At 35.3% G+C, this 14552-nt stretch overlaps 1 protein-coding gene across 1 annotated transcript in view; it reads left to right on the top strand.

Moving 5' to 3' along the window:
- The window catches only part of DCDC1 (doublecortin domain containing 1), a gene marked incomplete at both ends in the record, with an annotated part of 430017 nt that overhangs the window by 205023 nt on the left and 210442 nt on the right, over positions 1-14552 (top strand). Inside the window, 2 exons of the mRNA XM_082844001.1 lie at positions 420-512; positions 8167-8337. Coding sequence (XP_082700127.1) covers positions 420-512; positions 8167-8337 — 264 coding nt within the window. The remainder of the gene's footprint in view (positions 1-419; positions 513-8166; positions 8338-14552) is intronic.

Genomic DNA, 14552 nt, shown 5'->3' with positions numbered 1-14552 from the left:
TCCTTGAATTCTTATCCTGACATAACAGCAGCCAATTTATTCCCTACTGGCAATGAAAGATTTGAATAGGAATATCAGCCTAATTTAAAAAAATTTTGCTATGTTAATTTTGACAAAATGCTTTTAAAAGGTATTCATCAGTGTCAAATGTCTGCAATTTAGGACCCCTTCCCAAATCGTATTTTAGTAAGCTTAAAAACAATAAAAGTGGAAGTGAAAAATAGTGTTAAGTGTTTTAAATATAAAAACATTTCGACTTATTTAATCTAAATGGAATTCATTTTCACATACGTATGGGCCAAATTCATTTGAAATCACCTTCCATGATTATGCTAAATTAGTTGTTTGAATAAACATTGCTATTAGGTGTCAATAGGTGCCTATTTTCATGTCATTTACTTATTTATTTATTTCTCTAGTTGAATCTGGCTGTGGATGAGCAGAAAGGGAAAATTACCGAAAAAGTCATTCTTTCAGTGACAGCAAAGGAACACCATAAGGCACAAGAAGAAGTAAGGAACTTACTTTTTAAGTTGTATTGTAAAACTACAATAAATACTAATTTTAAAATTAAGGCAGATTTTACTTTGATTTGGTAGTGAACCAACTTTGGTTATCTGATAAAACATAATGAAAAAACTGGTCAAAACTGGAAATCATTGTATTGATATAGGCAGCTTGAAAAATAGTTATATGCTTGAAAGAATAAATCATATTATAATTTTCTGAAAACTACTTATGAATACTTCCTCATAAATTTCCTAAATTAGGAAATTATTCCATGCAACTGGAATCTAGAAATTATGGACTATGCTAACATAGGAAAAACATTAAAATTTTATTGAACTTTGAACAAATAATAAAATCTTATTTTTATTTTCTGACTTTCTAGGAATAGAATTATTTTTCTGAATTTTAGAAATGCTAGCAATGTTATCTCTTATCAAGGAAAAACTGTAGTTTATAAATGTCAAGCCTAAGTGAACTAATCATAAGATTCTGCAGGCAATATTGTAAAGAACTATTAACGCAAGGCTTCTTCTCTCCAAAGCTCATGCTGTGAAGTTGACAGCATATTCCATAAATGAAATAATAATACAAAATTGGTGTTAGACAAAAGGGAAAAATGATTTTCATGTAGTTTCCTGGAATGCAAAAGCATTTAATCTTTCTGAGGAAAGATCATGAATTTGCTAATTTCCATGTACTACTGTCAGTAAATAAAATCTATAAGCAACTTCAAAGAATAAGATAGCATGAATATTTAAAAATTAAACTTTCATATAATTCTCTTTTGACATTTTGGCAAGGAAATCTATCCAAGCTTTAGGGTTTTAATATTTTCTTATCATGGTAATTGCATCTCCTTTGCTAACTATGTATTTTACAATAGATGAACAAGTATAATGCATCAGATTTTCCTGAGTGAATTCAATTCTTTAAGTTAGAGACTATCTTAATATTTGGGGCTTATATATGTGCAGTATTAAAGATTATATTATAAACATTGATTGGTAATCTCAGTAGGAAATATTTCATAAGAAAAATTCAACTTGAATTTTTCTAAGATATAACAAATAACAATTGTATACTTTTAAATTATAGTTCTGACTCATTCCACTTAATAGTAACAAGTTAAAAACTAGGTTGTTGGTTCTAGATTTAAAAGATATTGTCCTCTATCCAATTGAAAAATGTTGTTTATCACAGTTTATTACATTTTCACAGTAAGTTTAAAATGAATCTATCATATATCTTGATATCGTCAACTTTAGGAAATGCAAATAAAAATCTCTAGTTGAATTAGTATAATTAAAATTGTATCTATAATAACAAATTATTAGAGAACAAATAGAAATAAGCTAAAAGAATGAATAGATGAACTATTTTCTGCATTTTAAATATTGTAATTATTTTGCTTGTTGATATTTTATGCAAAACTATAATTTCAATGGAACTGGAAACTTGAAGTGGCCCAGGAAAATGATCATTATGCTAAAAATATCATTTTTAATGCCACCTTCTTACCAAAGCTGGAAATGAAAATTATTTTTTCTGGAAAATCCAACAGTATTAATGCTTATTTGGTACTCCTTTATTATCATCTTAGTGTTTCTTTAGTACCTATATACATCACTTTTTCTCCTGCAAAGGGCTTTATTTGGTCACATATTTGCTTGATCAGCTGACTCCAAATGCCTTTTGTTTGCTTCAAAAATCACACAGTGAAGGGAATATTGATTGTGTGTGTGGGTGTGAATGCATGTGTGTAAGAACCTCTAAATATATTCCATACACTATGAGAATAATTTTTATATCATTAATTTGAAAGTGATTTATTAATTTTGATGCGTAAGTCAGTGGCATCAAGTTTTGTGCCTAATTCATATACAGAGATGTGAAATCATGATGGTAAAAAGAAATGAAAAATATGGGGATGGGGAGATTACGCCAACATTTAATTTTGCCCACAGTTTTTTTTACAAAATACTATATTTCTAGACATATTTCAAAACCTTAAGTAAACATCGTGAAATCTGAGATTTAGATTTAGGTATCTGCTGTCTGTATTTTTATCTTAAAATCTTATTTTATTTCATGTAATTTTTCCACATGAAAACTGGGAATAATAATAACGTATGCATCACGAGACTACTTCGATGTGATGGTATATGTTGAACTGTATCAAGCTTTTTAGGAATGGTCTACTAGAAATCTGTGTGTAATTTTTTTGTCAGTTTAAAAGTGTGTTATTCCAGATTCTCTGAAAAGTTGACACCAGGATGGAATTTTTTTTAATGTGTATGGATTTTAATAGAAGAAATGCCATGAGAGAAAATGGGGAGAGCTCTAGGTAAGGCTGGGAGACCTGTCAGACTGAAATGCAGGCTTGAACATGAGTGAAGGAGAGAGGAAGGGAAGACTGGGTGGAAGTATCCTAGACTGTTGTGCAGTCTAAGGAGGGTTTGGCAAAGCTGCTGACGTATCCTTGAGTCAAAGTTGTCCATCAGAGGAGTCTTGTGACTCCCTGGGTTGGACCTGCTTTAGTATCCTTGGACATTGGTGCCAACCTGGTGATGGGTGTAAGCGCATAATAGCTTGGACCCTTGGTCAATTATGCTCCTGTAGCCAGAGGTCTGTGAAGTGCATTCTTATTGCTTCCTCCAAAAGTATACTTGACATCATCCTTATTGCCATCGTCATACCCCTCTTGCCAGATGAGTTATAAAGATGTTTTTAAATGTCTCTATTTTCAATCACCCCTTCCCCCATGAGTTGATGGGGATGTTGGACTCAAATAGGCCTAAAGGCAGCACATAAGTGACCCCTGGCTGGAAACAATATAGATCTTCCAAAATAACTTCCATCTCAGAAGGGGTCTGGAAATCTATTAGAAAGTTGGGAGTAGTGGAAGTGATTGGAATACGAGATGGTACTTCAGTTTTCCTGTGGTTACCTGCAGCTCATCCTTAATTTTAAGATTAAAAGATACTTAATTTTGCTCACAGATTCCTATGTCTTTTCTAGCCTTCGTTTGTCAAGTCTGATTATGTTCACTTCTTAACCTGAAAAACATTGTACCCTTGGGCCTGAACCAAGTAAGAGACTTTAGGGAGTTTAAAACACCCATTTTTATCTCCCTGTCCCCTTTCTGGTTCTTCTTAACTATGCTGTAAATTAGAAAGTGTCTTGGTCTTAAGTTTAAGCACTGACCCGGCTTCGAGACTATCCCATATGCTGCATGCCAAGATGATGTTCCTAGCATGGAGGCTGCCACCCTTTGTGCTGATTTCAAGTGACAATTCAGTATAAAGTGTTCTGGAGTCTCCTCACTAACATATATGGACTCCGGGCCACATAGCATTCAGGCCAACAGCTGAACTCATCACTAGAAAAACCAGGAGCTCTTCAAAGAGTCATTCATAATAGATAAAGTACAGTATTCACAATGTATGGTTCAGAGTGTACAACTTTGATAGGTATACATTTTAGAATGATTATAAACAGAACAATATTTTGTTTACTCTAAATCATCTTGAGAATTCAACTAAATTCAAGGGTTGCATGAATGACCAAAATGCCCTACATCTTATGCAAAAAAGCCTATGTATATAGACAGGTGTGCATTTGCATTCTTTCAGAAGTTTGGTTTTTTTTCTCACCAGAATACTCTTTTTTTTTTTTTTGCTACCTTCTGCTCATTTGTCACTCTCCCAAATTCTGTACAAGTGTCACTTCCGTGCTGCATTTCTACAGAGAATGAAGAGTAGAATGTGTAGGCTTTCTGCTGCACAATGAGATGGTGCATTTTTTCAACATATGCATACGTAAGCCTTCTTTTGTGAATGGGACTGATAGGGTCAGATAATGTTTAAAGGGAAAGGCTTTATGTCTCTCAGGCCTCTATGTTTCCACATGGATGCTCCCACACACACATAGATTGAATTATGAACAGACCCATTAATGCTGGGATCACAAAAGGTCAAGTTTTGTCTTCTTTTGCCCCCATTCACATTGCCTTTGTAGAGAGGGAAAAAAAAAAGGATTTGCAGGAAAAAAAGATTCATGATGAAGAATTTTAAAGAACATTTTCCCCCCTTTTAGCAACATCTGTGATTTGAAAAAAAAAATCGTATCATGTACTATAATTCGGGAGTATTGTTTTACCTATCCGATTTTGGTATATGAGTTATTTCATGCATAGCATTATCTTTCAGGGTAACACGTAAAATGGAGCACTTTGAGAATAAAAGACCTTATGAATTTTTTTTTCCAATTTTAAAAAGCATTTTTTTTAAATTGAAGTATAGTTGATTTACAATGTTGTGTTAATTTCAGGTGTACAAGAAAGTGATTCAGTCATATACATATATATATATATTCTTTTTCATATTCTTTTCCCCTAAAGGTTATTACAAGATATTGAGTAGAGTTCCCTGTGCTATACAGTAGGACCTTGTTGGTTATCTCCTCATGAATTTTTAAAGTAACAAAGTTTGATGAAAATTGGTTGGAAACTTTATCAAAATGTCAGTGGCAGGATTCTTGATATATTTTCTCCTATGTTTAAGATATAAGTTAATCTTTACTAGGGCATCTTATTTGATAGTTTTAAGTTATTAAAAATACAGTCCATGATTGCTATAATTATGCTTCACATACATTAACAGATAATCATGGGGCCAAGGAAAATGGCAAAAACGATAGAGAAATTTTTTGAAGCAACGAAGAATTTATGGGAAATGAAACTTTTAAGGTTTTAACCAATAGCCCTTTAGAATGCAAATGACATCATCAATTGTATGGTTGATTTCTGATGTCACATGAAATTCCCTATCAGTGAAAGGCTATGGATTGTGACAGTAAAACAAGTCGTATAAAGATGCTCTCAAATCGAAGCCTGAAATTCGTCCTTTTTTTTTTTTTGGTGGCTTGCTGTAGCACTAGGTACAGTACATAAAATTAAAGAGAGCAGTATTATTGACTAACAAAATACATTGCATGATACTTAGTATATTTTAAAGACTATGTAAAATTATATCTTCTTGAATCAAATGATGCTGGGTATAGGTTCAGAGAGGATCGGTGCTTTCCAGAAGTAGACTCTTTCTATTTCAGGCCTTTGGATATTAGATTTTAAGTTTGTCACATACCTATAAGATCAAGTTACTTCGTCTGCTTTGGTCTCTAGCTTTGGTATGTAGAATATACTATTATCCATCATCTTTGAGGATAATACTGCTAAAAGGTAGTATGTAAAGATAAGGATGAAAAACATTGACTAATATTGAATCATCCATCATTGCCATATTTTAAGCTTTATGACTTTCTTATAGGGTTAACTGTACTGTGGAAAGCATAGAAATTTGTTCTAGAAAGTAAGAAAAGGTCTTGAATCTTGAATAGCAAGATGAGGAATGCAGTGGGTGGGGGAGCTACTTGAAGGTTCATTATACTATTGGAGGTAGATTAATTAGGTGGAGATGACAGGATGGATTACAGGGGGAGAGACTAGGCACAGGGAGGCCACTCAGTAGGTGTATTGGTAATACCAGTAGCAGGAGGGGATGAGGAGATGAAGGCTTGGCCAGAGTATTACTTATAAGAAAAGAAAGGAAGGAGAGGAAATATATGTGTTTAGAAGAACGGTTGATAAACTGAAGCCCTGGGGCCAAATCTAGCCCATTGCTTGTTTTTCTAAATAAAGTTTTATTGGAACACAGCCTTGTCCATTTGTTTACATATTGTCTGCAGCTGCTTACAAAGTACAACTGCAGGGTCGAATAGTTTTGATGGAGACATTATAACTCACAAAACTGAAAATATTATCTGGCTCTTATAGAGAAGAAGTTTGCCAGTTCTTTGTTTAGAAAAAAGCATTGTTTAAAAGAAAGTATATGATTGATCACATAGGGACAAATAAGAAAGATATGGGACACCAAAGAAAAGTAGGAATCATTTAAATTAGCTTTATATGCATATAATGCTTCTAAAGTTCTTGGGAAAAGCTAAATATAGTTGAAGTAATATATATATATATATATATATATACACCTAATATTATATATATATTTCAAATTAACTAGGTAAAGTAGAAAAGTAAATATTCAAGTCATATGTATAATAGTACAAACTTACTTTCATTGACTTCCCTGAAATCCTCTGTGGAAGGGAAAGAAATCATAGATTTAACATCAGAGTTGGTAGGGGCAAATACCATAGTTTCAGCTGAGAGAGATAGAAAGACAATGAGCTGTCATTACATGGGAGACTCTTGGAGAAGGAGTTTGCATTTTATCTGTGGACACTGAAGTGAGGTTGAGAATCTATGTAGCAATTAGTTTCAAATTTTTATCTTCTTCATGTGAAATAGTGGTAGGAATAGGAAAGACAGGCCAAGAAAAACAATTAAAACTTGATTTGCAGAAAACTACTCTATTTAAAAATGAAAACACTGTAATAATACACCATGTACATGCGACATTATAGGTTAGCCATTGTGCTGTCCATTCTTTAATCTAATTTAATTCTTAACATGGTAAGGTCAGTATTATTCTTCATTTATGAATGAGGTTTTTTTATTACCTGTTCAAAGCCTCTCAGTCAGTAAATGAAAGAGCCAGCATTTTAACCCAAGATTTCAAAAATCCATGCCCTGTTCACAGTCATTCATAATTCTAGATGGGTCTAATTTGATCACTTTAAAGATCATGGATAAAGAGAATTCCTGCTTTTCATCTCTTTTAGTCACTACCATATATCGAGCAGTGTTTATGTAAGAATCCAGTCTATTAGAGAGAATATAAGTTTATATAACACAGTGAAGGGTCAAAGAATTGTAATGATTTTTAATTTGTAAACTATAAGGGTTAAAATATTAACTTACTATTTTTGAGTCTTCAGTATGTCTTACTAATAACCTGTAAGTCAATTTCATATGTCTCTTAAATAGTCTGATTAGAAATCCATAAATTTAAATATAAAAGGTACATGTTTCTAAGCCTTTGCTGTTTCTGGAAAAATTCTATGCATTATTCAGAAATTTGTATATACTCAAAATATTGTCTAGAATAGAGCATTGTCTTTGAGGTATGGATATTTTGAAAAATTGTATTTATGAAATTTGGAAAATTATATTTTAAAGTATTTGGAAGGAAGAGAACAGACTGATTCATTTAAAAGGCCACAAAATGTTAATGAATTTAATATACATATTACAAATTTTAAAGGTAACATACAGATGGTAAAATAAAATATTCTTAAAAGGAAGGTACATGTAATAGAATTAAATATTGTCATTGGCACATATATTGGATTACTTAAAGTCTTAGAGAGGTCTTATTCTGTTAAGCAGTTTAAAAGTCCTTGGCAAACTTGTCAATGAATATGGTTCTTTTTGTATCTAGAGACAGTTTTTATTCAGCAATTGTAAATGGGTACCTATTCCATATTACTGAAGTACAAAGTTAGAAATTTTCCCATAAATAAAATTTGTTGATGAAGGAATGTATATATCGCCTATTCGCTTTACTTGAACATAGATCTATACTCAAATTCTTATATTGAAGTCATCTTCCCCACATCAAACTAAGTACTCAAAAATCTAATAGGTGTGACATCAACAATTACTTCTTGCTAACAACTCTTGTAATTTAACCCCTCCAGGTGAACAGGCTGATTGATGAATTGCAGACAGCTATCAAAAGCAACAGAGGTCATCTCTCTAAACTTGGCCCCCAATTACAGGCTGAGCAGGAGCAATTCTCCTCTTATGTCTACGAACACATTAAAAGCCTTCCAGCAAACACTCTTATCCCAGGAGGCCTGCAGCTCAAGGTGGGTGTCATTCTGTGACTCTCAATGGGTTCAGCCGGAGACAAACCACTCTGCTCCATTTGAAGACCCTTGTGATAATGCCACTCAGCTTGGATTTCTTTTTGTGTTGTCTTCCTCAAACTGGAGTTTGGATTACAAGTGCTAATACTACCATTCAGGGAATATGTTCTAAAAGAAAATATCTAGAAGTCTTTGAAATATGGGTTTATAAACTTTAGTTTTCAACCCAGAAAAGTAATTTTAATGAAGAAATTAATCATGAACATTTACATGCTTTTCTAAGAAACATGTATTTTTCACAGGAGTCACTGTGTATTTCAGTTTTTAAAAATAACTTATTTGGAGAAACGGACAAGCTTTAATAATTGACAGACAGTGGCAATAGGAATTAGAGGTGAAAGGCCAGGTGACTGATTGATGTTATAACTACATTTCCAAGGAAAAGGATCTGTATTGGATAAGTGTGACAGATGTCTGGGTTCACTTGGTAAAATCAATACGTAAGAATATACTGGGAAAAAAAGGTGAATTGGTTATTTGTTAGGACAAGATGGCTAAATGTCCTAAACTACCCTTTGCTATTGCATCATTGGAAGAGAAAAAAAAAATTCATACTCAGCTAAAGTGGTTTAGGTACTGAAAGCTTAGGGAGTTTAAATACTTTTGTTTAAGTCTGTCAAATTAAGATTGTTCTATAATCTCATATCTCATGTTTCAAGAGACTATAATTAGTAAAATTGAATTACTCAAAGTATGGCTCTTTTCCATCTAAAGAACCATAACTACAGTTCTTCATTTCCTTTTGATTATGTTCATATTTGAACATAATAAGCCTTTATCTCTACAGTTCCCCTTAATATTCACTCTTATTCTGCAAATAACATTATATTTTCTGTCTATAACTTATTTCTTTAATGGCATTCCTTGTTTACATTTTAATGAGAATGTTACCATGTAAAAATTGACCTTTGGGGAAGTGTAATTCCAAGGTAAACACGATAATATATTTCTCATAGTCTATGCTATTCAGCTAAAGGCTTAGGAAGTGATGTTCAAGACATCAAGGTCAAGTGTTCCTGTAGTCCAGTAGCATTGTTCTTTTTCAGATTTCTGACTTGGTTACAGATCCAGTCTGCCATTTTGCACCTAAATGTAAGACCTGAAAGCATAAAACTCCTAGAAGAAGTATGCTTCTTGTATGCTGCCTTGGCATTAGTCTTAGCAGTATATTTTTTTGGAGATCTTCAGGCAAGGGCAACAAAAGCAAAAATAAACAAATGGGGCTATCCCAAACAAAAAAGCTTTTGCACATCGAAGGAAACCATCAACAAAATGAAAAAACATACTGAATGGGAGAAGATGCTTGCAAATGATATGTCTAAGAAGGAGTTAATATCCAAAATATATAAAGAAATCACACATCAAAAAACCCCCAAACAATTCAATTAAAAAATGGGCAGAGGACCTGAATAGGTATTTTTCCAAGGAAGATAGTCAACAGATACATGAAAAGATGCTTAGAATTGCTAGCCATCAGGGAAATGCAAATCAAAACTACAATGAGATATCACCTCACACTTGTCATAATGGCTATTATCAAAAATATAACAAAAAACAAGTGTTGGTGAGGATGTGGAGAAAAGGGAACCCTCGAACACTGTTGCTGGGAATGTAAATTGGTGCAGCCATTATGGAAAACAGTATGGAGGTTCCTCAAAAAATTAAAAATAGAACTACCATACAATTCAGCACTTCCACTTCTGGGCATTTATCTGAAGAAAACGAAAACAGTTATTTGAAAAGATATATGCACCCCTATGTTCATTGCAGCATTATTTAGCCAAGATATGGAAGCAGCCTAGGTATCCATTGATAGGCAAATGGATATATATATACACAATGGAATGTTAGCCATAAAAAGAATGCAGTCTTGCCATTTGCAACAATGTGCATGGACCTACAGGGTATTTTGCTAAATGAAATAAGTCAGAGAAAGATAAATACTATATGACAAATAGTAAAAGACAAATACTGTTCAATACACTGATATGTGGAATCTATAAAACAAAACAAACAAACAAAACAGAAACAGACTCATAAATACAGAGAACAAACTGGTGGTTACCAAAGGGGAGGGAGTTGGGGGGGGTTGGGTGGAATAGGTGAAAGGGATTAAGAGGTACAAACTTCCAGTTATAAAATAAATAAGCTACAGGGATGCAATGTATAGCACAGGGAATATAGTCAATTACCTTGCAGTCACTTTGTATGATGACAGATGGTCACTAGACTTATCATGGTGATCAATTCATAATGTATATAAATGTCAAATCACCATGTTATACACCTGAAACTAATGTTGTATGTCAACTATAATTCAATAAAAAAATAAAAAGGAAAAAAAGCCAAACAAAAGCAAAACCAAAGATTCCTGCAAACCATACTTCTTTCATTTCAGGGCCCCACATTTGCCTTTCCGTGTCCGCACTTGGCCAGGCCTGGGGTCAAGGGAACTTTCATTTTATTTCTCCCCTCTTTTGAGCTTCCTCTTTCCCCATCTGCTCTATGATATAAATCCCATGTTTACATCAAAACTCTCTGGTGACCTGCAACACAAACCCTCTCAAAGCATTTCAAATAAAAAGAGGGTTTGTTGAAAACATAAAGGAATCTCACAGAAATGAAAACCAGGAAGTACAGCCGATTCTCACAAGAAAGTCACTTCTTTTCCATATCTCTTTCTCCTGAAGCCCCATAGTCTCTCCATGTTTCTGAGCTTTTTCATTTCTCATTTCTTTCTGCAAGCTGGCTTTCTCTTTTTACTCCTTTGTACGTACATGGAGGAAAATTACGGCCCCTAGCTCTCCCTAACTGTTAGGTTTAAATGGCCATCATCATCTGACGAGAGTCTTTGTGTCTCCTAGTTCAAACCATTTAAAGAGAGAATCTGTTTGGGTCAGTCCAGCCTTACCTAGGTCCCTGACATTAATTCAACTACCTATAGCCACTGAGTGGGCAAAGGCAGGGTCATGTACAACACAGGGCACATAGGACTTTCCAGTAATTAGTCTAGAAAGGCAAGTTGGTCTTGGATGCCCAAAGTGACTGACATGTTTTTCATATAAAATTAAATGGAACATTGTAAATAAATTATTGTGTATTATTCATGGTAATGCATTTTCTCCTTTCCCTCCAACCCCCATATTTTTGGGAGTAGATGTTTGGACTGCTGGAAAAGATATAGAGATCTGTCGTTTTCTAAACGAGTTCTTACATCTGAAATAGCTAGGTAGTAGAGACAAAACTGGATTAGCAAAGTATACCCTAAGTATTCAGAATTGCAGATCTCTTAGAATTGAGGAGTTTTTCCATACTCTCTAGGTGAGGAGAACTTGCTAATTCCAACTGGAGAGATATTGAGCATAGGTCACAGCAGCATACCATCCTCTGTTAACTCCAGAATCAGTTCATGTCAGTAGCCTGGCCAAACTCTGTTTCCATGGAGTGTGAATGAACTGCCCTTTTTTGGAGCACTGTCTCTAGCCCAGTTACCTCTGAGTCACTGTGGGCAAGGGCCGTGACTTTTGTAGTTATGAGCAACTTTATCCCACCTTGTAGCATGTACTATGCAGAGTGTTAGATGATATATCAATCAATCAATCAATCAATCCATTTTCCATTTATAACTGAAAGGCATGGCTCCAATAAAACCTATTTTTCCCCTTTTCTATTCATTTTGATAAAACAGTGAATTGGAATGATTATCTTTCTACTTTTCTCTATTTGATGATTTGTATCACTGTAGAATACATATGTGAGCCCAGGACTCAGCTTCAAGAACCAAACATAATATATTGTAGTCATCATCATCTTCTAGAGCTTCTAGGTGTTCAACTAGGGGCTGTAGGCAGGGTGTGATCCAAAAGTCCCCTGGGGTGCTTTTTCATGTTATGTGTGGTTGCATTCACTTTTTCACTGAGCTTATCATCCTCATCATATCTTTCATTGATAATTTTATCTATTTTTTAAAAATTCTTTTCCCTTTTATTTATTTATTTATTTGGCTGCATTGGGTCTTAGTTGCTGCACACGGGATCTTCGTTGAGGCATGCAGGATCTTTCTTTGCGGCGTGCGGGTTCTTTGTTGCGGTGCGTGGGCTTCTATCTAGTTGTGGCATGTGGGTTTTCCCTCTCTAGTTGTGGCCCGCGGGCTCCAGGGTGCACTGGCTCTGTAGCTGTGGCGCACGGGCTGTCTTGTTGAGGCACGCGAACTCAGTAGTTGTGGCACACGGGCTTAGTTGCCCTGAGGCATGTGGGATCTTAGTTCCCTAACCAGGGATCGTACCCGTGTCCCCTGCATTGGAAGGTGGATTCCTTACCACTGGACCGCCAGGGAAGTCCCTCATTGATAATTTTAAAATAGCAGCTTTTGGTTAGGTCTTAATATTAGAAGATCACCTCTTTTTTTTTTTTTTTTATTGCGGTACGCGGGCCCCTCACTGTTGTGGCCTCTCCCTTTGCGGAGCACAGGCTCCGGACGCACAGGCTCAGCGGCCATGGCTCACGGGCCCAGCCGCTCTGCGGCATGTGGGATCTTCCCGGACCAGGGCACAAACCCGTGTCCCCTGCATTGGCAGACGAACTCAACCACTGCGCCACCAGGGAAGCCCGAAGATCACCTCTTAAAAGGACATGCTCTGTGTTCCACAATGCCTCAGTTCCATTTTTGCATAATACAGTATCCAGTTTAAATAGACACATTAAGACAAAAGACCGAGAATAGTTTCAGTGTCCATCCTGCCATGGGAAAGTTCCTTGTTAAAAAAAAAAAAAAATTGAAAACACAACATACCAAAATTAGAAGAATTTTAGGAAAAAGTTATATCACCCGTAGTCACATTATTCCTTATATAACCATTCTCATCCTTGCATATCATTTCCATATGCACTCATATGTAGTCACAACCCCAGCATACACTTTTTTGTATTCTGGTACATTCTCTTCCCATCACATCATAGCACCTTTTAAGTTGATGAGATTTCTTATTGTTTTTACCCTTAGTGGTCACACTCAATGTGCGGCATAATTTACGAAGCCCTTCAGGTAACAAGCTTTTGGAGCAATTTCTTACTATTCCAAACCTTCTCTTACCCCATATCCCCTGTCACTGCCATCACCCTCAGCCTTATGAGAACATCTGCTACAGCCATGGCTCAGTGACTTCTGCCTTCCCAGTCCTGTCCTTTCGCTGCAACTCCTCTTTTTCTTCATCCCCATGGAGATGCTGTCAGAAATGTGAGCATTTCCCTGGGAGAGCAGGAAAGAAAGGATTGATAGGAAAGGCTATTAGCAAATCTGTAGGGGATGGTGGGTGGAAAAACTAGTAGGAAGGTGGGTGATCTGACAGGCAATTGATGAGCAAGAGTGTGGGATGTGTGAGTAGGTGGGAGAAAGCACGGGGGAATGAGCAGAAGATGGGTACAGGGAAGTCCTTTTACTGGAATTAGTAGTGCTTTTCACGCACAATTGGTCAGTGATGCTTTGTGGGTTATCTTCCATTTGCTGCCAGTAGAGGCAGATCCAGTTTCTCTGGGACCTAGATCTTGTAAAATTGAGGGGAGAGGAGCCTCTTTAAAATTAGGCCTGAAAGTGACTATTTATTTAGAATGAGAAAATAAATCACAACAAATTAATGGAGACTTGGAGATTCAGATTCTTTCTTCTGTGATGTTTTAAGGTAACTTATCAGACATTCTTACATAGAAATACTCTGATTACTACCTGGCTTCCCCTCCCCACCTATTGATGCTTTACAGCTTCCAGCACTCTCAACTTTTGGCATTCTCAGGAACTAGAGCAAGTTAAGGGTCCTGAGGCTTAATCTCCGCTAACTTTACATGAATCCACTCTGGCTGTGAGCAAGGGAAATATGGTGGAATTTAGTAACCTGGATAAAAACAAGATTCAGAGGGCTGTGATTTGGAGATTTTTTTAGCATTACTGTTTTTATATTGCTTGGTTATAGTGTTCTCTCCTAGCATATAGAAATTTAAGTTTTTAAAAAGGGATAATTCAGAGATTTACTTTTAAAGAATGTCTTTGTCCAGCATCTAGTTCATCCTCTAGGTAGTATGTATCTAACAATTTTTATTCTTCCAATTACAGAATAAAGAAAAATTTAAGTGAATAGTCCAATAAACCCATACATTATTAA

Source organism: Leucopleurus acutus (genome assembly GCF_964270905.1).
Source record: "Leucopleurus acutus genome assembly, chromosome: 8".
NCBI lineage: Eukaryota > Metazoa > Chordata > Mammalia > Artiodactyla > Delphinidae > Leucopleurus > Leucopleurus acutus.
This window is presented reverse-complemented; position numbering and strand designations above follow the sequence as displayed.